The sequence below is a fragment of the Dasypus novemcinctus genome, chromosome X (assembly GCF_030445035.2).
Source record: "Dasypus novemcinctus isolate mDasNov1 chromosome X, mDasNov1.1.hap2, whole genome shotgun sequence".
Classification (NCBI taxonomy): Eukaryota; Metazoa; Chordata; class Mammalia; order Cingulata; family Dasypodidae; genus Dasypus; species Dasypus novemcinctus.
Window position 1 is genome coordinate 121,132,374 of NC_080704.1, and position 27,812 is coordinate 121,160,185.

Sequence of the window (27,812 nt, forward strand, 5' to 3'; positions counted from 1 at the left end):
GAGAAAGAAGCTACTAAAAATCTAATGAGGTTAAAGAGCCTAGTTATTAGACAAATATCATGGCCTCTGCCCCACCTGTTTTCCTGAGTATTTTGTTATTACTGGAGTTATCTCTTCTTGTAGCAATTAAAAACCCTGTCTAGCTATAAGGGCCTCCTGCCTACTTATTACTGCCATGAAGTAGGGAGCCACACAGGCCAAGGTGTCAATCAGTTTGGCCCTGTCTGTACCAGGACCCTTCCCTGCATGTTTATACCTCATTCCATTTTCATTGGCTATAATGACTGGCCCCTAATATTGAACCTGGGCAAGACACTGCCTTGTCTTCACTAGTTTTAGAGAAAAGAAACTCAAAATTAATAATATATTTTTTTGATGTATGACATGCATTCAGCAAAGTGCACAAATTATTCTAAGGGTACAGATCAATGCCTTTTAAAAAAACACATGTAACCACATCAATATATAGAACATTTCCAGCACCCCAGAAGGGTAACCACTCTGCTCCTTAGATTTGTTTTGCCTATTCCTGAGTTTCATATAAATGGAATGATACGATATATACAATATGCATCTGGTTTCTTTCAACATTTTTATATATACCTTTTTGTGGACCTTAACACTCTTTTCTTTCAGATAGGTAACTAGGAGTAGAGATAGATGTATTTTTTGCTTTAGTAGATGCTGCCAAACAGTTTTCCAAAGTAGTTGTAACAGCTAGTACTTTCATCAGCAATGTACAAAAGTTCAACCTGCTCAACATTCTTACCAGCACTTGGTATTGTCAAACTGTTTAAATCATAGCCATTCTGGTGGAAGTGTTGTGTATCTCATTGTGGTTTTAATTTGCATTTTCCTGATAAGTAATAATGTTGCATACCTATTCATATGTTTACAGGCCATTTGGACATTCTCTTTGGTGAGTTACTGGCTTTCCACATTTTTAAAAACCAGGTTTTTTCTTTTTTATCTGTAGGATTTAAAAAAAACGCATATACTAGATACAAGTCTTTTGTAGGATATATGTATTGTGAATATTTTCCTCCTATCGCTGGTTGGTCTTTTTACCCTCTCAAACTATCTTTTGGTATACAGAGTTCTTAATTTTAATGAAGTCTAGTTTATCAACCTTTTCTTTCATAGTTAATGCTATTTGTGTCCTCTTTAAGAAATCTTTGCCTACCCAAAGCTTCTATCCATATACAAGATTTATAGCTTAATAGCTTTGCCTTTCATATTTAGGTCTATGATTCCTTTCAATTTTCGTTTTTATATCTGGTGTGAGGTAAAGGTCATGATTTCATTGATTTATCTGGTTGTACTTGTGCCAGCACCAAGTTCTCTTAATTACTGTAGCTATATGACTACCTTTGATATCAGGTAGTGTATGTTCTCCAACTTTGTTCTTCTTCAAAATGTTTTGGCTATACTATGCTTGTTAAATAATAACTTTATACATTTTAGAATAATTTCATCCAAAATGCTCTTTGGTGGTAGCTTTGAGCTTATTACTTCACTAGCTTCTCCCACCCCCAACTTCAAAATCTAAGGAATGTTTTCATGGGGGAGACCGGTAATGTTTGCAGGAGTTCCCGCCCCATCCCACCTCACTCCCAGCGAGACCCTGTCTTAGAAATACTGCGAGACTGAGAATTTCACTTTGCTTTTACCGTCCAGACGCCATCCTAGAACCGGTAAGAAAATCTAGTCCCGCGTTTCGAGCTCCTCGTTTCCAACCTATTGGGCTAGCCGCGCGCAACTGCCAAAGGTTCTGCGGTTTTCTATTTTCCCACAGTAGAGTCCCTCTGCCTGGGCCCAAGCCTAATCCTCAACCTGAGCCCAGCATTAGCAAAAGCAGCAGGGAAGGAAAAATTGTATAGTTATCAGCTTTCAAGAAGGATCCTTCTCTGTAATTTTAGTTCATCTTTGTTGTTCAACAGCTCACGTGTATCTTTAAACCTGTCAATTTTGCATTTCAACCTGTTTTTTTTGTTTTTTAGCTGTGGTTGGAACATTTTTGTCTTGACGGACTACATCGTATTTGAAAGCATAAGTCGAGAAAATTGTTTATAGTGGAACTTTGATCTCGTCGATCTCTGCTCCATCACGGGTGAGTAGTTCTTGAATGTTTGAGTCAATTTCTTAGGTCAGTGGAAGGGCAGACAAGGGATACAACCTCTGAGTTTCCATGTCATAGAGGTTGGGATCTTCTAGAGGACGATGGAGCCTTGTCCCTTTCTCTGCAGTTGTTTCCAGCCAACTTGGAATTCAGCCAATTTCCAGGGCTGGCAAATGAGATGGACATTCTCAGTTTTGTTCTTGCTTAGGGTGATGGGATTTCGCTTTAGCCCAAATACAGCAAATTTGCTCCTGTAGGCACCTGAATTTGTGCCCTCTGGCAAAGGGTTTAGAAGGCAGACCTAGGCTTAAATCCTACATCCATATTTTACTTGCCATGTGACTTAGGGGAAATTTCTTAATCTCTTCGATCCTCAATTTCTCTATAAATTTTTAAGACTGTCCTGAGGATTAAATGTACTAATGTAATCCTGAGGATTATTCCTAAGGATTAAATGTACTGATATAGAAACGTGGCCCACACAGTGACTGACACATAATAGGTTCTCCATAAATGTGAGTACTTATTAGATATTTATTTATGGGTATGTCAGCTCATCTGATGTATACCTCCTGAGGCTGGGGACTGTGCTAGTATTGGGCAGGGGGAAGTATATTTACATACAGTGAAATGCACAAATCAATGAGTTCTGACAAATGCATAATCCTGTGTACCCCAAAACCCTATCTAAAACATGACCGTTACCATCACCCCAGAAAGTTCTCTTATGCTTTTTCCCAGTCAGGCCCCACTTCCCTAGATGCAACCACTGTTCTGATTTTTTGCCACCATACATTAGCTTGCATTTTCTACAATTTTACATGAATGGAATCATATAATATATATTCTTTTGGGTCTGAATTCTTTCATTAAGTGTAATATTTGATATTCATCCATGTTGTTGACTCTGTCAGTAATTCCTTTCTTTTTATTGCTGAGATGTTTTACATTTTATGAATACACAACAATTTGTTCATCCATTCATCTGTGGATGGACACCTGAGCTCTTTCCAGTTTTTTGGCTATAATAAAGGTGATATAATCACTCTTGTAAAAGTATTTTTGTGAACATGTATTTTCATTTCTTTCGGGTAAATACCTAAGAGTGGAAATGCAGGGTCATAGATAGATGTATACTTAGTTTTATAAGAAACTGCCAGATGTTTCTTGAAGTGGTTGTACCATTTTGCACTCCCACAAGCAATGTATGAGAGCTCTGGTTGTTCTACATTTTTTCCAACACTGGTGTTGTCAATCTTTAATTTTAGCCAGTCTGGTGAGTATCTCATTATGATGCTCATTTGCATTTCCCTGATGACTAATGATGTTGACTACGTTTTCATGTGTTCAGCTATTCATTTTTCTTCCTTTATAAAATGCCTATTCAAATATTTTGCCTACTTTTTACTAGGTTGCTAAAATTTCTAAAATTAATTAATTAAATGTTAAAAATAGTTTTATTTTAAAAGACACATAGATCACAAAAAATGTTACATTAAAAAATGTAAGAGGTTCCCATATACTCCACACTCCACTACCCCATTCCTCCCACATCAACAACCTCTTTCATCATTGTGGCATATTCATTGAATTTGGTGAATACATTTTGGAGCACTGCTGCATCTCATGGATTATAGTTTATATTGTAGTTTACACTCTCCCCCAATACACTCAGTGGGTTATGGCAGGATATATAATATCCAGCATTTGTCCCTGCAATATCATTTTGGACAACTCCAAGTCCTGAAAGTGCCCCCCCCACCATTACATCTCTTCTTCCCTCTCCCTGCCCTCAGCAACTACTGTGGCCACTGTCTCCACATCAATGATAAAATTTCTTCCATTCCTAGAGGCACAATAGTTCTGTAGTAGAATACTGGTAAGTCCATTCTAATCCATACTTTATTCCTCTATCCTGTGGGCACTGGGATGGTGATGTCCACTCCACCTCTAAATTGAGAGGGGCCTTAGAACCTACATGGTTAATGGATGCAATTCTCCTGCTTGCAGTTGTAGACATTCTCAGCTCCTTGGTGTGGTAGTTGACCATCTTTACCTCCCTGTTAGCTGACCTCGGTAAGTCCAACAAACCGGAGAGTTGTAACTCTGCTGAGGCTCAGGGCCAAGCTGGCACATGGCCAGTCCAGAGATTAAGGTCTCCTGAGTATACACCAACCCCAGCACCAACCACAGGTTCAGTAAAAGTGATAGAAGAGGCATGTATAGAAAAGTCACATGTGAGTCCAACTCCATCACACTCAGGACACAGATTCCAAAGTAGGGCCATGATTCCAAAGTAGAACCTGTGTGTCTCTGTAGCCCTCAGGAGCACCAGTACCTGGGGTTGTACCTACTTTGGCTGTCTCTGGGATCCTGCTGAGACATGCGTAAGTGTGACTCCTCTGATGACCTCCTGACTCATTTTGCAGTCTCTTAACTCATTTGTCTTTACCATTTCCCCCTTTTATTCAAGGTCTTTTTCTAATTGCATTACCAGGTGGTAATTGGTAGTAATTCCTCGGAGCCAAGGAGGTCATCCCCTGGAGTCATGCCCCACATTGGGGGGAAGGTAATGCATTTACATGCTGTGTTTGGCTTAGAGAGTGGCCACATTTGAGCAACATGGAGGCTCTCAGGAGGTAACTCTTAGGCACCCTGCAGCTCTAGATGTAGTTGAAATTTCAGGCACACAGGCTCATAAGCATAATCAGTATCAAGGGCTCATCATTGGACCATCCTTTTTCACTTGTCTTTTTATTATTGAGCTGTAGGAGTTCTTTATATATTCTGGTTGCAAGTTCGTTGTCAGATATTTTTGTGAATATTTTGTCTAAGTCTGTGGGTTGCCTGTTCATTTCATTAACCATGGGTTTTGATGAGTTAGTTTATCTTTTATCCTCTACTTTCCCCATACATGGTAGAAGCTTGATAATTGTTACCGAATGAGTGAGCTAAAAGTTGTTTTTCCTTCTACCTCCTTTGACTCATACCTTCCTTTCCTTCCTTTATTCAGCAACTTATTGAATGCTTACTACTTGCAGGCACTCTTACATTCCCTGGTGATACAGCAGAGAACAAAACAGATAAGTTTCTTACTCTCATGGCACTTACGTTTTAATCTGTATGTATGTGATGATGGGGTAGGAGACAGTCAATGAATAAATAAATAAACAAGCAAATATGAGGTAGTTATAAGTGCTATAATGCAACAATGCATAGTGAGAAAGGGAGTGTTTGGGGTTTTTTCAGGTTGGGTAGGTCAGAAACCTTGAGGCGGTAATACTAAAGCTGAGACCAGAATGCTAAGAAGCCTTTTTTTTTTCTGGGGGAAAGTTATCCCAAGCAGAGGTAAAAAGACTCTAAAGGTGAGCTGGGCCTAGTGCAAACTATCTAAAATAATCCTTTAGGCAAACTAAGGTGTCAGGGATTGTTTGCTCTGGTAATTACCATAATTGAAACAAAGTAACTCTATAATCTTACTTTTTCTTGGTATTGCAGTACTTAGCAGTTTCTCACCACCTTCTCTCCACTCCCATTTCCTAGATTCCAAGATGCTTTGAAGATAGGAGTTGTGGGACATAAATGTCAACAGAGTTAAGTCTAGGTCAGGAAACATTTTTCCCCATCAAAGGTAATTGAAAAAGTGACCAAAGGCAACAGAAAACATAAATCAAGGGCTGCATAAGTAATAAGTAACTAGATTTGTATTTAGAGAGTGTAAACTATGACATGTTCCGTTTTTCTGCTTTTTACTTTTGTATCATAAAATACAAAAATAAGTAAATCCAGTATCAAGTTGATGAATGATATATGATTTATTCCTAAATTTTACCCAGTTGAGGGACAGGGATCGAAGAAAGGATGATGGGAAGGGACTAGAGAAAGATGGAAATACAGAGGAAGAGACAAAATGAAACACATAGGTGAATATATGAAACATACTGACCGATAGGGAGAATAAGAGTCCTATATTGAGATAGAGAAACTGAGGAAAACAACAACAGCAACAAAAACTAGGCAAAAGGGAAGCTAGAAGTTAAATAGATTTTGTGTGTTCCTGTCACCTTTTGTATCCTTGGCTATGGACAACATAGAAGGTTATTGCTTCCTTTGATAAATTTGACTTTGCTATCCAGAAATATTTAACACACACCTTTATTCTGTCTTTCTCTTCTGGTGAGCTGATGCATGTTCTACATTAATGCTAAATTCCTTTTATTGATTTCTTTCCATATTTCTTTTTCCAAGATTGCTTTTACTCTAATTGCAAGCAAACAGAGGCCCTTTGAGATAATAAAATAAACTGCTAAGTTTCTAGTACCTTTTATCCAAGATTTCAGATAGAAAGTTGCCTCCAAGCAAAACCATGCCTTCTGGTCACCATGGTTGTGACCATTATCATTGGGGCAAACCCTACATCCAGTAAGATTTTGGATTTTAAAAATATATAGTGGTTCTGATAGGACCTATGCTAAGTGGAGATAGTATTTGACTGAATAGATCAAACCAGGCCCTGTGGAGACCAAAAAGCTCCATGTGAAAATCACAGACTATTTAGCTGATGACTTGCTGTACTCCAATTTAAATCCAAAGTGTATAGTCAGCTGGAGGTGAAGCTTGTGGCTTGCTCAGCCCCAGTCTGGTCACAACTGCTGGAACCAGGCAATAATAGACTTGACAGTATCCTGAAGGAGTGAGATGGATGATTGCTTCCTAAGACTCTCCTCTGTGGAAAGACTGCTGAAGTGAGGTTGGAGAAAGAAAACCGGCCCGATTTACAGAGCTGGTGGCTAGAAATATAATGTATAGATATGCCCAAGAAAACAATTGGCCAAAGGTACACAGATCAACCATAAACTGGAGATATATGCTCTAATAAATGGAAAATTACAGACTGGACTATTGTAGGAAAACCAATCTGTGGTGGGGATTATGGAGAGAAATCAATGAGTGGAATTTACAGCTCATGTACCAACTTATCAGAAGGGAAAAACAGAATAGTCTATTTAGAATAGGAGAGAAGACTATCTGACCCTTAAAGCTAATCTGTTCTGCAACCTTGAGGACTCTCAACTCAGATCCCAACCTTGTTAGTTCAATTTAAGGTTGCTGAATAGGCATATGAAATCTCAGGACATATGGTATAGACATGAATGCACTTGTTAAGTGGATGAGAAAGTAGGGAAAAAAAAGCTACAAGTTGTCCACATAAAACAAGTAAACACATACTTTTGTCAAAAAGTAAAACTTCCTGCATCCTCAACAAGCTCATTTGGCAGAGTAATAAACCAGACAAAAATGGCAGGTAGATTTTATGAAAGAATATTGCCTTATAGAAGTATATACTTACACAGGAAGAGGCATTTCATAGCACACCAGATATTTAGATGAAAATAGTACAACTTTGGCTTTAGACAAAGTTGAAGGAAATAGCTGATAGATACGGAAGGCTGACAATAATAGGAAATGAACAAGGAACTAATTTTTATAGCTAAAGTCCAAAGCCTGGCAAAAGATAACGTGGGGTTTTCATTTACCATCCTCTCCTCAGGCTGCAGGGGCAATTGGATCCTTAACGAATAGATTATTAAAAACACAGAAAGATCTTAAAAGCACCAGATATAAATGGCAATGATACACAGGTGCTAATAAAGGTAGGAAGTTAATCAAAAGACCCTGAATGAATGTACCTTCCTCAATAGAGATATTCAAGAAAGAAAGACGAACTGCCTGTGTTCACTTGCTCTCTAATCCCCTAATAAGAGATAAAGACCATAAGAAGTTCAAAGGAAAGAGAATATGAATAGTAGATCCTCATCCAGCCATCAAAAAAGGAAGAACAATAGCTAGGGAAACCCCTTCAATTTGTGGGTAAGTATTGATAGGGATATCCTATAGCCAGAACCTATAAGATGGATAAAGGCTCAAGGATACTAATCTTTATATTTCTCTTTTCTATTATTAGATCTGCTTTGCTGTTTTTTCTTGGCTGTGACAATCTGTCTGATCATCATTATAATATCAGTTCACTCTAGCTCAAACAACAGTACTATATGTAAACTTTATGAGAGGTTAACCAACGTCATCAAAAAGTGCTATAGGACCACTGACCTCATTCTGTACTTGCTCATCATAATAATCATTATCAGCAGCCTCATTTCTCATCTAAATCAACCACAGAACCATTGATAGCCCCACAGGATCCACTGTCACCAAGAGTCCATTTGCTTCAGCTTTTAGCAATATTTTATCGATTGAGAAGAACATTGAGGCATGGAGTCTGTGTCGATCCCTGTACTAATTGGTGGGCTTGTTGATTGTGTAGCCCAGTTAATAAGAATAGCCGAAGAGCTTTTACAGCTGCTTTCCCAAGAACAACAAGTTCCTTATGTAGAACAGAATGATAGAGATGAACAGATAGAAACAGATGCATCTCCCCCCAACGAAACTGCACTACCTGAACTTGCTGAACTCTCAGACTTAGATTCAGTACTGACACCAAGAGAAGATGAAGACTTAATCCTTGATATAGATCAAGCTATGCTAGACATAGATGACTTATATGAAGATGTTCTTTCTGGTATAAATGATGACTTAAGAAGTGAATAAGACCAATTTCCCCCCAGCAGCATGTGAGAACTGATTATTTCTCTGTTTCAAATGTATTCTGATTTTTCTGGATATAGCAGTATGAGTTTTCTTCTAGTTCTACACTTTTCATTATCAATACCTTGTAGAACAAGTAAGATTTGATTTGCTTCTGGCAGAAACTAGCCCCTTTTCTACTTTATGTTTATTCAAAAAGCTCTGACGTTAGCAATATAGTTCTTCTTTTACCTGTATTTGTTCTCCTACTTGGATTACTGATTGACAGGAGCAAACGATAGTGAGGAAAAGAAAATCCTAACCTAACAATGGAGTGATGCATTGATAACTCTATCAGATCTTGGAACCTAATTTCACTGCCCTACAATGAATGGAAATTAAAAGAGGAATATATCCCCCAGGATGGTATTGCAGTGACTATGTTCATGTTAACAGGACACTATTGGGGCACTTTCACCTGAAAAGATATAACTCTTTACTGGGCCCTTACGAGAAAATGTGCTAAACGTAAGATGCTATAGCAGATTAAAGGAAATAATTCTGTAAGAGCAACATTTATCAGGTAATGAAACTGGAGAAAGCTTCTCAGATAACACTTGGTAAAAAGAAAGCATTGAAAAAACTTGGACAAGAGGTTCCAGTGAAGAATCTCATATCACATCTTCTCTGCAATACTGTTCTACAAATGGAAATGGAGAAGTATACAAATAACAACAGTAGAGAATTAGCAGTATTAGAAGGGCTAGACAAAATCCTCCAAGGGCTATTCACCAATGGAAAGGCACTTATGGTACAAGCCTAGAGATGACAATCCATGAGTAGAAGTGGATAAAGTATAACTTGTGTATACCTGAATTTAATAAGAATAGCTGATAGACTTATTACAGTGGACCTGGTACAACCTTGTCTTGGAAATCTTTACTATTGAGAGATAGGAGCAATAATGAATTTAAACAAAAATGTGGACGACTATTTAGCCACAATAATTCTAATGGTGACAGACAAGGAAAATGAAATAAAGGACTCCCACATCGAAACAGAAATGAACTGCATAATTGTGTGGAAAGTTCACTGATCATACTAATTTCATGCCATATAGTACCCTCACTTCCATTTGGAAGAATAGCTACCTATCAGACCAGCCCATGAACACTATGTCTCTCCTGGAGAATTGCTATTGCATCTCCTGAGACAGGCAACAACAAGGTAAAGTCATAAAAGTGTACCATTGACCAATGCATTATATGCAAATTGTGAAGAAATTACATATAGAAGGCAATCCACATTGGTGGTAACCAGACTAGACCTTAAAGTATTTTATAGTCAAAAGGATTACGATGACATTTAATACAGACAACTTCAGAGTTGACCAACACAGCAAATGCTGCTCTAATAACAAGTGAGGTCTGCATTCACAATAATTAGCTACCTTTAAAGAAAAATAAGGGCAAATTTAGACAATATAACTTAATCTTATTTGGATGAGCAATAGCAGGAGAAATATAAATCAGTTTGGCCACTCAATTCCAGGATAAGTTGATCTAACAAATTTGTGTAAAGAGATTGCTGTATCAAGAAAAGATACTGCAGATCTTTATTAAAATTAAAGGAACTTATAGAGCCACTCAAAGATATTAATATGAAAATGTTCCATAAAATACTGCTACAAGGAAAGATTGATAGAGTAGATGCAGCTCTAAGGGACTTAGAGGGACAAACAAAGACACAAGTGATAGAAATAAAAATTATATTTTGGAGCCACTGCTGTGCATGATTTCAAGCCATATCAGATAGCAGACTGAGGGACTTCACTGCTGCAGTAAATGGAACCTTACATTCCTAATATGGGAGATTCTAGATACTTCAAATTCTAGTTCATGAACTGGTGCCCCTCAAACACGTTAAATAATGGAGGGTAGCTGTTCCTTCAACTAGAACTCTGGATATACAGATTTTATAACAGTTCTATAACAGATTAGTGTGCGTTTGTTAAACCCCTAAGGATTAATGAGGGAACAGAACAACCATACTAACTCAGTCAGATCATCAGAAAACATCAAGAGAAATGTGTGAGACTACTCTGGAACATCAAATAAGATAACGACTTGAACAAGACTGTAAATCAACTAATATTCAACATGGTCCTTAGGTGTCAAAGCTGGAAGATGCTACAACCTCATAATATGTGGAACTGGCCTGCCTCTTGTTTAGCTGGGTTACCTGAAAAGACTGGATTGTGAAGGCACCTAATGACTAGATATGCTATATTGCACTGTTTACTTTGATTGTGTTTAAAAGTTGCTAAGATGTAACCCAACTCCAAGGCGTGGATTTTTGTATTAAATGTTTGATATATGGAACAGATTTAGAAATAAAGTTAATAAGTTTAAGATAAGAAATAAGTTTAGGAAATAAAATACTTAGGAGCAAGAGGTAATAGGGGAGGGATTTTCAGGAGAGAAAATGTTATAAGTTGCCAACAATTATGCAGTTATTTATGATGAAAAGCCATGCATGGAGTTAGTTCCTAAGGTTTGTGAATCAAGCCCTGCTATTGTCATATGCAAATTAGTCAACTCTAAGATGTTGATATTATTTTCTTACACTTTATTGTGAAATAATTTCAAACTTATAGAATAGTTGCAAAAATAATAGAAAATGCATACAGAGCACTACACATATCCCCAACCCAGATACACAGATCAACAAATTTTAACATTTTGCCACACTTGATATATCATTCTATCTATCTGTCTATCTATGTATTCATTCATCCAACTATCTGGAAGATGTCCATATTGACAGAAATAGCTGGTTGGCAATTGATATAAGTCATGTACCCCAAATCCTGATTAGAGTCAAATGTATTAATTAACTTGGCAATCCACTGATCAGATAACTTCTGATTAGAATCCTGCATCCCTCCTCCAGGAGAATGGAGAGAGTGGCTGGTCCTCTAACCAAAATAGCCCCTTTCTGGATCTTCTTGAGACCAATACCAACACCTATTCTTGTAATGGCATGGAGTTGTAGAAAGGGAGACAGGCTTACCATTTTGAAACATGTTCAAAGATGTGAAAGCCAAGTGAGATAGACTGGTGGATGGCAGATGAGATAGCCCATGTGTTCATCCCAGTGTGCTTTGACTAAAGTGTGTGTTGGCAGTTATAGGGACTACATACTTGCTTCCTTATGTGTGATGATTACTACTGGCTATTAAATCATAATTCCTTACAGTCCTTATTAGCTACTTATTAGCGAAACCATTTTACTGTTGTGTGTTTTAAGAGATTTTAACTAATAAACTTTCATTCACAAATCAGATAACTCGTGGTCATCTTAAATTGCCTGGTGGTGAATTTAGAGGTTACCAAACTGGCATAAAAGAACTCCACTTAATGGAAGGTAGCATAGTATACTCAGAATATTGTATTAGGGGTCTAAAGTTCTACTCCTGACTTTTTCATATAATCCTGAACAAATCTCTGTCATAATCTTTCCTCATTTGTAAAATGTGAATTATATTTTCACCTACAATGGTAACAAGGAACAAATGAAATAATACGGTTTTCATTTGGTTTGATATATGTGACAATGGGACAGAAAATATTGAAGTAGGAATTTTAGGAGTATTTGAATACCTGAAAGTCTACTTGACATGTAAAGATTATCTAATAGTTTTATACCTGTTCTATAATAAATTAGGCCTTCTTTATTCTACTATATGTTAAAATTATAGTTTGGAAACTGCTTTAGTTTCATTCTTCTGAGCTTATTTTTTTCAGCAAAATAAATTATTTTGGAAGGTCTAGTTGGGTTGTAGTAGGAATAATAATGAGGAAAAAAACAAACAACGAAAAAGCCTTTAGGTAATATTGAAATAATGAATCATATTCCGTTTAAATCTAAGATTTTGTTCCTGAAGTGCTTATGTAACTCTCAAAATTATTAACCCACTATGATCCAACTAGATGTTTACAATTATTTTTTACATCAAGACTGACTATTGTATTTTCATACTGATAACCTTATCCTAACAGATTCCAGGTATTTAGCAATTTGTTTTGGGTGCACTTGTTTTTGCAAGGCCTCCGTCCAGGCCACATTTAAAATTTTTTCTTCCACCTTTACAACCCTGAGAAAGCTCACAAACTAATAAAAAACCAACTAACCCTTAGAAAACAATAATCCCGAGTTCCTGAAGTTGAGATTTATTTGTATTGACAGATACACCTGTCCATTTAACTTGAATGCCACCTCTTTTCAGAGTGAGAAAAAATCCTTGAAGGTAATCACCATTATATTTCTGGAGAATGGAACTGCATTTTAGCAAGATAAAGAAAGCCACTGAGCTCCTTATCCCTTGTCACGATTTCATCTTGAAGACACTAGAAAAATGCTCAAAGTATCTCAAGAGGCATTAAAAAAAATTTAACGCAAGTATTCATGGAAATTGGGCTAGGAATCCAAAGTTATGAAACACAACTTAAGTGTTTCAGACTCCTTTAACCAAAGATGTCATTTATGAAATCTGTAATTAAAAACTTGTAAATATACGTGCCTCAAAACTATAACAAATTCTGGCAGTATTGATCAATTCTAATAGCTTTATTCTTAAACTTGGGGAAACATTGTTCTTTCTTGAAACCATCTATCTTCTAAATTTAATGTTGGTCTCTCCCTTAAGTTCACACTTTGGCAAATCAGCTGTGTTGAAGTTCAATTTATTGATAAAAATATGTTCTGCTTTTTGTAGAATATAGCTCTTTAGCTAAAGGTTAAAGAGATAAGTTGTCTTTTTGTAACTTTAGGTGTGAAAGGGTTTATCTTTGGGTATTTTTCTTTGGTGCAGGAGTCTCGGATGCTCTTCCTCCACAATACATCTGCCAGTTGAGAAAGTTTCAATTTACCTGTGCATTTCTTCATTTCTGCCCAGTTCAAATTTTAAAAGAAGATTGAACTGAGTTTCGGCAGGGATTGCACTAGAGAGTGGAGAAGTGAATGAACACATCAGCCATTTTTTGTTCCTGAGCGTCTTACCTCTTGATCCCTGAGAGGGCTCTTATTAGTCTTGCTGGTCAAATTTTCTCAGGTTCTACATTTGGATGTTAGGCTTGATTCGCAACATTTTAATTGGAAACAATTAAGAGTTTTAAATGGTCTGGTGATAGAGAATCCCTTTTCAACAATTAGTGTTTAATAGCACATTAAGTATTTAGAAACCCCTAAAGTCAGGCTGCTTTCTTTTTTTTTTTTAATTAAAAATTTTTTTCTCTATTTTTAAAAGATTGTTACATTAAAAAATATGAGGTCCCCATATACCCCCCACCCCCCTTACCCCACTCTTCCTACATCAACAACCTCTTTCGTCATCGTGGGATATTCATTACCTTTGGTGAATACATTTTGGAGCACTGCTGCACCACATGGATAGTAGTTTACACTCTCCCCCAGTCCACCCAGTGGGACATGGCAGAACATACAATGTCCAGCATCTGTCCCTGCAGTACCACCTAGGACAACTCCAAGTCCTACAAATGCCTCCTCCCGCCCCCCCCCCCCCCATCATATCTCTTCTTCCCTCTCTTACCCTCAGCAGCTACCATGGCCACTTTCTCCACATCAATGCTACAATTTCTTCCATTACTAAGCACAACAGTTCCATAGTAGAATATCAGTAAATCCGCTTTAATCCATACTCCAATCCTTCATCCCATGGACCCTGGGATGGTTATGTCCACTCCACCTCTATATCGAGAGGGGGCTTAGATTCCACATGGATGATGGATGCATTTCTCCTGTTTGCAGTTGTAAGCACTCTTGGGTCCCTGGTGTGGTGGTTGATCTTCTTCACCTCCCTGTTAGCTGGCTGGGGTAAGTCCAATAAACCAGAGGGTAGAAGTTGCAAGTCTGCTGAGGCTCAGGGCCTGACTGTCACATGGACAGTCCAGAGATTCAGGTTTAATCCCTGGGAAGAAAGGAGTGCCAGTACTTCACTTAGGGGAACACTGACTTCTGTATTTCAGAAAAGAAGCCAGTCTGTCTTCCTGGGATGGTAAGTGAGGCTTCCAGAGTTGGTTGATGCAGGTGGCTGCACTGGTCCCCTTGATCAAGACACTGGTAATCCTGGAAAGCCTAGATGTTTATCTAAGGGGCATGGTGGATTTTGAGTGATGGAGAGCCAAAATTACCAGCCACAAATCTCTTCCAGACTGTTTTAATCTGTGAAGTTCCTACCATTTAATTTTCTGGCATCTATTAAAATGCAAATTTACTGTAAAGTGAATAATAATAGTGACATCAAATCACTATTGGCCACTGATGCCTTATGGTGGAAGAGTTTGTTAGGTTGTTAAATTAGCTAAGGAGCTATACACCTATTATCCTTATCTTATGCTTTTTTCCTTTCTTCTAGAGCATCTTACCTATAGCCATTAAATGAATCTTTTTAACTGTTTAAAGCACATCAGTTTTCTTCAGTAGCTTCCCTTTGGCCAGCTGGATAAAGTCTAAAGTTTGAGTCATCAACTGCCCTGGTTTTCCTGGGACTAAGAAGGTTCCTGGAACACAGGACTTTTAGTTTTAAAACCAGGAAAGTCTTGGACAAACTGGGATGAATTAGTCACCCTATCTAAAGTTCTTTTTTAAGCATTTGAGGGCCTCTAAAATCTGAACTTACCTTTTCAGCCTCAACTTACACTATTCCTCTACATGCATGCTCATTTGGAGCTATAGTTAATCTGATACTTGTCTTCCAAGATGCCATGTGCTCTCCATATCTCACCTTTATACCCCTTCCCAATATCTGTTCTAATCAGAGAACTCAAGTTCCAGGCATGGATTACTGCTTGTTGGTAATGAGTGGGTGTTTATGAATTTTGAGGCTAGAACTTTATGGTCTAACTGGAATCAAACATGGAATCAAGTGGGAAGAGAAGACAATTTTTTTTTCTCTTTGAGTTCAGTTGTCCCATTTCCATCTAGAGGTTGTTTCCTTTTGAATAATACTGGTCCTTGGAGATAATTCTTGTCCATTCTCCTACCAACCTTTTTCAGAGCCTGAAGGTCATCTGGAAAAACTGGCATTTTGAAAAATGTCTCCCATTTGTTTAGGATCTCCCAACATGCAAACTTCAGACTGAATGGGTCCCACCAGATCCTGGAATGTGACCTACATGAGACATTAGTATATTTTGTTTTTGATAAGTTAGCACACACAAACTATATGCCACCAAGGAATTTGAGGAATTTTATCTAACACAGAAAAGCTAAGATCACATGCTGTAGATATAATGGCAGGGTAAAGTTAAGTTCCATTCATGGATTTCTGTCCATAGAAAAGGTCGGTTTGCCCAGTTTCATGCCATCCTACACAAGGAGAACTTGTTCTATGAAAATTGATGATCAAGTGTATTGAATAATAACATAAATGAATAAGACTGTAACCTTATTTTTGGGCCTTAAGCAATGTGTGTGTTTCACGTATTTAATGACTGGATTATGGAGATTTACTGAACACATTTAGTCTAATTCCCCAACACTTTGAGAAGTAAATCCTTATAGACATCTAAATTGTTTAAAACTCCATAGCTCACAAGATTGTTTCTTACTGATGTCTGAACTCTCCAAACACACTAAACTTCAAATAACAACAACAAAACTGCTCCCAAACAAGGACATTGCTGATTTGTTCAGAAGATAAGAGTATGCAGTCTTAAACTAGACACATGGATTGAATAAAGAACATTTAGACTATCATTTGAGACTCAGTGGAACCACAGATGCTTTTAAAAAAGTGTAATTCACAGATTAGGAAAGATTACAGTTTTTAATGCAAAGGAAGTCACAATTCTGAAGAGAATTATAGACTTTGATGAATATAAATCATGTTTTAAATATCTGAGGCAATGTCTTTATAGTGCAAACCTTAGAATATGTCTGAATCATCAAGCCTGTGCTCCTACTCAGTGCGGCTTAGTTAGAAGAAAAATTAATTAAACTAAAATTGATCTATGGCCATTGCTAAGATAATTTGTCTTGGAAAATTTGGAGCAAAATATGTACAACCAAAACTAATTCTGAGATTTCTGGCTGTGTGACTAAACTTTGGGGCATATTTCAGTATATGTGGCTCAATGCAAATATAATACCTTTCTGATATTATTGACATTGAGTTGAGAGTCACTCACTATATATGATACAAATCTGGATTTGGGGTTTTGAGGTGCTCTAACTAAAACTGTTTAGCCTTAAATACCAGGACTCTCACTGATTTGATTTACAATGATCAGTGCATAGCAACAGGCCTAGAATCATTGATCTTTGCATAAATACAGTGCTTTTTGTATCGCTTTTGTATTACTGCTGAATATTCTTAATTTTGAATAGTTAAAAAGTGCTACTTTGCCAGTTTTAGGGATTAAAAATAATGTCCTGAAAAATATGAAACGCTGTTTATATGGACTCACTATTGAGAGAAAAGTGGATCCCCCTAAAACTTGTATATTTAAAAATAAGATTCCTTCCTTTTTAATGTAAATAGACACTGGAAACAGTGCTTGATTTGAGACCCAAAGGAAATATAACTGCTTGGCAAATTTAGGTTGATATAATGATAGCTGAAAAATATGTTACATGAGCTTATAGTAGCAAATAAGGGACAAATAAAACAAAGTTTCAGGAAAGCCAAAGGACCAAAAGTGGAAGAAAAATATAATAAGTTTAATGAGGATTGAAGGGAAATTAACATAGAACCCAAAGGTGATTCCATGGTCATATGCCAAGCAGATTCCCTGAGAATGAAGCAGTCGCAAAATGGTTTGCAAATGAAGCAATAACTTGAACTGGCAAATGAAGATTATGTGAGCAGAAGGGGTCAAGTGATAAAGTAGCTGGCAGATGATCTATCAATACAAAACTGATGAATTACTGCAGTGAAATAACTTGAAAATAAAAGTTTGGTTAATTTCCATGGCGTTGGGGATCTAAAATTATGAAATTCATACCCTGTCCAGTGAGATAAGGAATAGAAACTTTGGTCTTATTCTGTAATACCTATTTTTTTTAGCACTTCTCTTTACATTAACTATTTTGTCTCATGGAAGCAATTCATAATCTAAAAAGACCTGAGATTTTAATACACAGAATGAGACCATATACGTTGGGCCCCCTGTGTATAACAATGAAAATGAATAATAACAGCAGCTGATATTTATTGAGTTCCTGCTGTATGCTGAGTATTGTGCTCAGCCTTCTTGCTGAGGGGTTGCCAGGGACTCAGTTGTGTCAGCAATTATCATTACTCCAACAATGAGAATTCTGATCATTGTCCTTCATGGTCCTAGTACACAGGGTAGGATCCTTTTTAATGTATCCTCATAGAACACTGTTCCTTCAGAGTACTTATCTTAGTTTGTAATTGCATAATCATTTAAGTGATCATTTACATAATGTCTACCACTAGCTAGTAAGTTCCAGGAAGGCAGGGTCAGTGCTTGTGCTTGCTATATCCCAAGCATCTAGCATAGTACTCAATATACATTTGTTGAATGAAGGATTGAATGCTTTCCTATCAAAGAATAAGAATATCAGTATTTTCCACCACTTACCTAGCCATAAAAAATGCAGAGGCTTCTTGTGACTTGGATGAATAGACTTACCTATTCTAGAGGTCTGCCTAACCATTTAATTATTAGGGGTCTAAGCATTAGAAAAATGCTAACTTTTGCTCTGTTGCTCTGGACTCTGGCAAGTATAAGCTTCCTTGAAAGCAGAGAAGAGATCAGCTTACCTCCTTCTGGTGGTATTTGATTGCCACCTTCAGCTTTGCCAGGTCATGGTACTTTTGAGGGTCTAACTCTTCACTATGATCACCTCGATGGTTGAGGATGATCTCCAATTCCCGGGAGCTCCGAGCTTGGTCTAGCAGGTCTTTAGCAAAGAGCTTGCACTGCTGGGAGAGCTCCTCATACTCTGCCTTGAATTCATTCTCCACCTTGCTGAGCTCCTTGAGCTCCCAGCCAAGGCGGAAGGCAGTTAGGATGGGGTCCTCACTTGATAAGGCAATGAGTGAGGGGCTTGCCAGAGCCTTATAGATGTTCAGCCGGGAGCGAGAGTGGCGTAGGCTATCTACCTCTGAACTGGACACACACTCCACGCAGTTGCAGCGGATCTGGTGAGGCCGTGGGATAGTGACTCGTTTTTGGACAAGCAATTTGATGATTTCATAGTTGTTGGTGTGGGCCGCCAACATGATTGGAGTGATGTCCGGTGTGAACTCTGAGAACTGGGTGTCCATCATCAGAGTGGGGACCTAGGTATAAGAAAGTGAGAAGCATAAAAGGGTGGGATTAAGGCTTGGAGAGAGAAGGTTCATAGGGCCCATCAAATGTTGATAACTCCAGAATTAGAGTCACCATTCTCTTGTCAAGCCTCCTCTTTACCATAATAGGTAACATTTGTGGAGTGCTCACTGTATGCCAGGCACTGTTCTAAGTACTTTAGATGTATTTACTAATTTAATCTCCACAACAACCCTATGATGTAAATATTCATCTCACATGAATGAATGGAGGCATAGAGAAATTAAAGAACATATCTAAGGTTACACAGCTTTTAGGGGCAGAGTCAAGATTCAAACATAGGCAGACTAACTCTAGAGCTTGGCTTTTAAATTATGCAATTACAAGAAGCCCAATTCTGCCTGAGTGGGGGATACAGAGAAGTAAGGAATTTTCCTTTTCTGGAGCTTGGTTGGGTAGATCAGATTTACATAAAATTGGTAAACAATAGTACATAGTAGAATGTGTTCAGTTCCAAAGAAACAGTAGAGACTGCAGGAATATCTGTTTGAAAGGCTAAAGCCAACCAATAATCTTAAAGACTATGCCACTAAATCAAGCCCTAGTGGCTGAAAAGAAGATTCCCTCAAATGGTTACATTGACTTTGTGTGTGGAACTTCAGAGGACCAAAGAGCAAGGCCAAACAGGGCTTGTCCAACTTCCTGTAGATCCTAGCAAGGTAGAGAGAATTTGTTACTGTCAGGAAGAAGTACTCCATAAATGAAGAGGGGATATGGTTATTATAGGAAAGGGACATTTGAGAAAACTTATATAATCATGATGTAATTAATGCTTGGTGTAAAGAGAAGTTAACTGGCAAAAGGCATGGGGTTCTCTGGGTATTCAGGAGCATTTCTGGGTGAGTGTGGAGAATAAAATCAATTAATAAAAAACCTTGGACATTCATCTGTGTCTTTTGTGACCCAGTCTGTTCACAGGCTTAATAGGGAAACTGAGGCAGCTCTTTAGACCCACAGAAGCATCTTCGTGCATTAGGACCCAAATCTAGAGATTGGGGTGGAATGGAATAATCAAAGGAGGCTTCGTGGAGGGGTGAAGCTGAGTATTCAAGCATGGAGAAAATTCCATAAGATTGTGAAATATTGGTCTTAATACACTTAAGGAAAAAATGCTATTCCAAACACTCATTTTAATTTGGGAGAACATAATGTGGATAATGGAGTTTCTCTCAGAATAGACATATCCTGGTTTAATCAACAGTTTCTTTCTCTTTATTTTTATTTTTAAACTTACTTTATTTTTAAACTTACTTCTCTAATATATATATATATATATATATGTATAATTAATAAGTAACCATATTGAAGCAGGCTAGTACGATAGGGAAGCAACAGATGGATCTGAAACCTGGCAAAAAGTCCATGTGGACATCAATAATCCCCAAGACAGCTGCTAAAAGATCCCCATCCCCAAGATCCTGCCATCCAGAACAAAGACTTTCTCTGGAAGCCAGGAGAAGCCCTGGATATTCCCCAGGAACTTTATCATTGGGCCCTCATAAGGAATGGATGGGTGGGGTAATCAATCAAGACAGCAAACTGCTGAAATTCCTCCCCTGCCGTTAGCAAAGGAGTGGAATAATTAATAGTTCAAAAACCGAGGCCTGAACACGTGCCCTGGCTCCTGCTCTGTCGTCTCTGGACCTGTTCATGCCCTCTTCACACTGCTCTTGCCAATTTTCCTCTGCCATGTGGCCATGCAGGTAAACCTGGGCATTTATCATCCATAATGGGGAATTGTAGCCTGTAAATTAGCCCTCTTTATCCCTTTTCACCCCCTTCCTCTCTCCCTGAGAACCCTGATCTTTTATTTTCTCTCATTTCTTGTCCCTCCCTGCCTGAATAAATTACTGGCCTAACTCACCTAGCATGCTCTTGAAATTCATTTCTGCAGCATAGACAATATCCTAAATAAAATCCAGTAACATATTTGGCAAGCCAGTCCAGGAATTTAATGGTGAGTGTAACTATGGCCTACAGTTTGTTTAATGCCTTCCTTTCGTTCTCTGTTTTAAATGGGTTTGCCTATGAGCCCCCAAAGGTGGTAATCCTGGGAGGGAAGGGCCAGTGTTTGGGAATTCTCTCCATTTGTGCTGCACACCCACACTTATGAGATCTGACCCTAGCCAGGTCAGCTGGGTCATAGGGCAGTGGCTTAAATCACAGTCCTGCCATGACAGATGTTCCCTGGCAGAGCACTGGGCCCTGCAAAGCTTCTTTTTTAAATTTTATTTTTATTTATTTGTTTTTTTGAAAATACATAGATCACAAAAAATGTTACATTATAAAATCTAAGAGGTTCCCATATACCCCATATCACACCTCCCCACTCCTCCCACATCAACAACCTCTTTCATCACTGTGGCACATTCATTGCATTTGATGAATACAATTTGGAGCACTACTACAAAACATGGATTATTGTTTACACTGTAGTTTACACTCTCTCCCAGCCCATTCAATGGGTTATGGCAGGATATATAATATCCAGCATCTGTCCCTGCAATATCATTTTGGACAACTCTAAGTCCCAAAAATGCCCCTGCATCACATCTCTTCTTCTCTCTCCTTGCCCTCAGCAACTACCATGGACACTTTTTCCACATCAATGCTACAATTTCTTCCATTACTAGTCACAATAGTTCCATAGTAGAACACCAGTAAGTCCATTCTAATCTGTATTGTATTCTTCCATCCTCTGGACCCTGGAATGGTGATGTCCACTCCACCTCTATATTGAGAGGGGGCTTAGATCCCACATGGTTGATGAATGTGATTCTCCTGCTTGTAGTTGTAGACCCTCTCAGTTCTCTGTTGTGGTGGTTGATCATCTTCACCTCCCTGTTAGCTGACCTGGGTAAGTCCAACAAACCGGAGAGTAAGAGTTGCAACTCTGCTGAGGCTCAGGGCCCAGCTGGAACATGGCCAGTCCAGAGATTCAAGTCTCTTGAGTATACACCAACCTTGGTGCCAACCACAGGTTCAGTAAAAGTGACAGAAGAGGCATGTGCAGAAAGGTCTTTTTCAAGCCCTTTTAGCAGCCAGAGTCTTTGTCCATGGGTCTGCCTGCCATTGCCTTCTCCTGCCATCTCCTCTAGGGGGTGCATGGCAATGGTGGAGAGTGGGGGACTTGCCCCTCCCAGCAGGTCCATGCTTTTGCAAGTGGTATTCCTATCTCATCACACCCAGCTACTTGGGGGATGAACTAGGAAGGCGGTGGGCAGTCAAGATGGATGCCGTGGGAGTTCCCTTCCCCAGAGTGGTCATAAGCCATGATATCCTTACAAAATTAACCTTTACCCATGTTTTACCTTTCTACTTCTTGCTACTGAATCTCTCTTTACAGGTTTGTGTTAGAATGCTTTGAAATGTCTTAAAAAATGTGGAAAAGGAAAGTACCTTTGTCTAGCAAGGAAGCTATTGCCTCAGGGCCCCAAGGCCTGTTAGCTAGAGCAATTGATCATTAATCACTTAATGGCCTTTTGATGGCTGGTTTAACTGGGAAACTATCAGACAGTAGTCATAAAACTAGGATGGCTTTAAGGACCTCCGTAAGAATAGAAAAAAGGTATTTACCCCTTCTCAAAGGGAGGAGCAATATTTGAGGAAGAAGCACTATTTGGCTTGGGAGCTTCAGGTTGAAATCTATTCAGCCTGTCTCCCAAGTCCAGAACAGCCCCAGGAATGCCCGGTGGCTGGGGAGGTGGAAATCAGAGCAGGCAAACATTTCCTGAAATTTAATTTAGAAACTTCTGTTTGAATAACAGTGCAGTTGGTCTTGGACCCTATAGTGGCCAGGGGTGCTGAGAACCAGAGCAGTAAACTGAATGGTCCCCAATCCTTGGGCCCATTCACTCAGAGAGCAGACAAATATCTCCTGGGAGACAGACATCTCAGGCACTTTGACTTGGGGCCACTGCACAGTCTCCAACCAATTTGGTTTGGGTGCATTGATCTGATCACCAGAGGAAGCATTAGATATACCCCAGGACCTAGGTCACCCACCCAGGGATGCCTGTAGGCTAGGTTGGCTCTGAATATTGTAATTCTTAGGATGTTGAGACAGAGCGTCAACTCCAAATTACATGGGGCAGAGAATATTTTAGTCAGACTAGGGCTATGGGACACCAGAACAATCAAATGAAAGGTGCTTCTTCATTCTTCCTAGAATAATGGGAACAGTCTCTAGCATGCCAGCAAACTCTTCATAGAAGTCTCTTCGAAATCAGGAAATTCTGCCTACTGCTGGTCTAAATGGCCACAGAATAGCAGAGAGCAGCCTCTGTATGAAGCCCTGAATTCCACTTAAACTGGTGTAAGAAAATAGGATAGATAAATCTGAGGCCCAGAAACCTCATGTCGTGTCTCCTTAAAGAAATGAGAAAATAAACCTCAAACTTCCATTAGTTTAAACTCGGTCATGCCTATAAAAGGTATGAATAGTGATCAAGATAAAGAAACCTCATGTACCATCAATTAAGAACAAAGAGTTTCTAGAAATGCTAAAGGTATAAAATTCTCTTTTCTGTTTTAATCTGTGCTTAACTTTGTGTTCAACTTTGAAGACTGTGTTTAACTTTGTCAGTTTACTTGTGCCTAGAAAATCAGATTTGTGGTTCACCTGTTACAAATTCAATAATGGTGAAAGGTAACCTGAAAATGAGTCTTTAAAGGTCAATACTGTCTTGCTAGAGGATTTAATGTATAAATCACAAGTAGAATTAATTCAACAGCTAGAAAAGCAAAGAAACTTCTCAAAGTTGTTACTCATAAAATTCTTGTGGCTTAGTTGATAAAGGTACCCAGTTCACCTTAAAGTAAAAACTTACTAGAAACTGTAACTAAGAATACCTGATAATTAACATCCTCATAGTAAAAGTGTAGAAGTAAAAAGCAAAGTACTTAAAAGTTTATTTGATATGTTACACATTTCATTGGAAATGTTTAAGAAGTGTATAAAAATCAAGAGATAAACTTCAGCATTTTCAAACTCTCTTGTGCATTCAAACCAGGCCTTGAATACACTACAGGTTGCCTCTCCATATGAGTTATTGGCTTGGTTGGTCACTGACCCCTATAACAATAAAGGTATCTACTACATCTTTGGTTGTGCTCCTGAAATCGATGGAAACTATGTTATAGTTTCAAACTCCTGCAGCAGCCAATAATGGCTCAGTACAGCCAAATGTATGTTGGATATTGCCACCAGACTGGCCCTGTTTCATAGTGCCAAAGGGTGCTATGCACCAGGCTGGTGGAATACTGGAAAATACTCTCCTAGCTCCTCTCTAGGGTCACCAGTGCTACAGCTTGCCACTGTCTGAAGGACATACCAAGTGGAGCAATGAATACCAGAGTACTATGAGTAGAACTTAAGCACAATTGGCATTATGGCTTGCTCCCATGGAGAGATAACATATATGGTATTACAAACCTGAAACTTAAATCTATTAATTGCAGCTCAAAGAGAAACTTATGCATTGCGTAGTACATAAATTAGTATTAAGTATTGTACTTGTATCCTATTCTAGATATACGCCTGATGATTATAATAATATCTTTTCTATGCTAGATCATGTGCAGAAGGATATTGAACATGTTAAAAGTTCTGGTAAATGTCATTTTCTAAATAGTTGCTGAATGTGCTTATCCCAGGTTTCCCTCCTAGCCTTTACTCCAGAACATGTCCCACTCATACCCTGGAAAGGACTGGCAGATCCACATGCCATCCTACCGGGGCTAAGTGTTTTTCCCACCAGAAGGGAAACAGCAAATGAGGTGGCTAGGATCCACTTCAGCCTAGCCCCTTTGAGATGGTCCATGGGCAATCTTTCCTTACCCAGGACCTGAAAATCAGGTTCTGATCACAACTTGGCAAGAAAACAAGGCGCGTTCTCAATTAGAGGCAAAATGTAAAGAACTTTACTCTGTAGTTCTGATCATTCCTACAGCTATTAAAGTTAAAGGAATTTCCAGCTTGGTGCACTAATCCTGAGTGAAGCCAGCTGCCCATGAAAGTGCCAGCTCACCAAAAGCACCTGATGGGATGTACGAATGCCAGTCATTGGATGGCCTGAAATACCTCTTCAAGAGAGAAAGCTAGGTAGTGTCTGTGTCAAAGTCAGTTGTTCCCTCTAACTCTAGCCCAAATGCCTATTGCTAGGGGGAGGACAAAGTAAATATCCTTTAAAGAAACCATGTGTGTTTTCATCTCCTATACCTTAACTAAAAAGGGCAATGCCTCTTCCAATTCTATTGAAGTAAGAATACTGTTTTCCACCAACTTTGGGAAAATGGAGCCTTTGCAGGCACCTGACCTTTTTACTTTTGTAGTTCAGTGTCCTCTTATTAGGACCATATATTTTCAAAATTCTATTATTTCTACCAGAATCAACATCTTGTTAGCCATATGGGGACTTCATCCAGCTTCACACTGGATGCCAGACCCATCTTCCTCCAACCAAGATAGAATAGCAAGAGAGTTTTACATCTAGTCAGGTAGGGCCTCTTGTTCCTAACTAGAGGGAAGTAGCTACAGAAGAATCATCACCTCCCTTCAGCACCCCTTTAAGATTAAAGGTGTAAACTCTCTGAGGGGGGAATGAAGCAGGCTAGTAAGATATCAATAAATTGATCTGGAACCTGGTAAGCAGTCCATGAGGACATCAGTAACCCCCAAGATGGCTGCTGGAAGATCCCCACCTGCAAGATCCTGCCATCCAGAGCAAAGACTTTCTTTTGAAGCCTGGAGAAGCCCTGGATATTCTCCAGGGACTTTATCGTTGGGCCCTCATAAGGAATGGATGGGTGAGGTAATCAATCAAAACAGCAAACAGCTGAAACCACTCCCCTGCCATTAGCAAAGGGGTGGAATAATTAACAGTTCAAAAACTGAGGTCTTAACGCCTGTGCTGGCTCCTGCTCTCTCGTCTCTGGACCTGTTCCTGCCCTCTTCACACTGCTCTTGTCCACTGCCACATGGCCACGCTAGTAAACCTGGGCATTTATAATCTATAATGGGGAATTGTAGCCTGTAAATCAGCCCTCTTTATCACTTTTTAAGCCCTTCCTCTCTACCTGAGACTCCTGACCTGTTATTTTCTTCCATTTCCTGTCCCTCCCTGCCTGAATAAATTACTGGCCTAACTCACCTGGTGTGCTCTTGAAATTCATTTCTGCAGCATAGTCAAGAACCTAAATAAAATCTGGTAACAATAAGGAATAAAACAAAAAAGAACAAAAAAGTAACCATATCTGTAATTATAAATGCCAGTACTATTATATTGTATTTTTTGGTATGTAACTCCACTTATTACGGGTTCTAAAATGCAAATACATAAAAATAATAATAAATTGGGGAGCAGATGTAGCTCATGTGATTGAGCATCTGCCTTCCATGTACAAGGTCCTGGGTTCAATTCCAGGTATCTCCTAAAAACAAAATCAAACAAACAGAGGAAAAACCAGCTCAGAGCAGCCAGTGTAGCTCAGTGGTTGAGTGATGGCTTCCCACATACAAGGTCCTAGATTCAATCCCTGGCTTTGATATCTGTACAAAAAGTAATGATAAATCTGGCTTTGGACATACATTGTATAAAGGTATACTTGTAACAAGTACAATAAAATGGAGGGAGAAGGAGGGGTATAAGAATAATGTATGTGCGTACTACTGAATTTAATTTGGTACGAAATCAAACATGATTGCTATAGATTTATTAAGTTAAATATGAGCCCATGGTAAACAGGAAGAAAAAATATGAAAAATATATACAGTGAGATATGAGAAGGAACTCAAATGGTACAAAAAATTTAAAAAAATCAAATAGATATGAGAGTAGGCATTAGTGGAATAATTGAGGGACACAGAAAAAGAACAAATAGCAAAATGGCAGAAGAAAGTCATGCATTCTCAGTAGTTACTTTAAATATAAATGGGTTAAACTTTCCAACCAAAAGGCAGAGATTGGCAGAATGGATACAGCATGACCCAACTATATACTGAGACTCACCTTTAATTCAAAGACACAGGTAGATTGAAAGTGAAAGGATTGAAAAATATATACCATGAAAATGGTAAGCAAAGGAGAGCTCGGGTAGCTAAACTAATATCATACAAAATAGATTTAAAATAAAAATTATCATGAGGGACAAAGGTCACTATATACTGATAAAGGGGTGAATTCAGCAAAAAGACATAACAAACATAAATTATATATATATATATATACCTAATGACAGAGACTGAAAATATATGAAGTAAATATATATTTGAAGGGAGAAATACATGGTTCTACTTTAACAGTAGGAGACCATAATATACCACTTTTAATAACAGATAGAACATCTAGACAGAAGATCAGTAAGGAGGTAGACGACTTGAATCACACTATTAAATCAGTGAGACCCAACTGACATCTATAGAACACTACAAAAATAGCAGCAGAATACATACAATTCTATGGTGCTCATGGGTCATTCTCCAGGATAGACCATATGTTGGGTCACAAAACAAATCTCAATAAATTAAAAAAAAGATTAAAATGATATAATGTATCTTCTCCCACCATAATGGAATGAAGGTAGAAATCAATAACAGGGACAACTGGAAAATTCACAAATATGTGAAAATTAAATGATGAACCCTTTTTTTGTTATAGCCTTTGTGTTTTTTTGTCTTTATTTTTTAATATTACATTAAAAAAATATGAGGTCCTCATATACCTCCC

The 27,812-nt window shown here is 38.4% G+C and overlaps 1 protein-coding gene across 2 annotated transcripts in view; it reads right to left on the reverse strand.

The window, feature by feature from the left end:
• Positions 1 to 27,812, reverse strand: part of TRPC5 (transient receptor potential cation channel subfamily C member 5) — a 425,684-nt gene that overhangs the window by 158,105 nt on the left and 239,767 nt on the right. The window contains exon 4 of one of the 2 annotated variants that reach the window (XM_058291576.1): positions 18,516 to 19,037. The exons of the other annotated variant lie outside the window; for it this stretch is intronic. Within the exon in view, the coding sequence (XP_058147559.1) occupies positions 18,516 to 19,037 (522 nt within the window). The remainder of the gene's footprint in view (positions 1 to 18,515; positions 19,038 to 27,812) is intronic. 2 annotated transcript variants of the gene reach the window in all.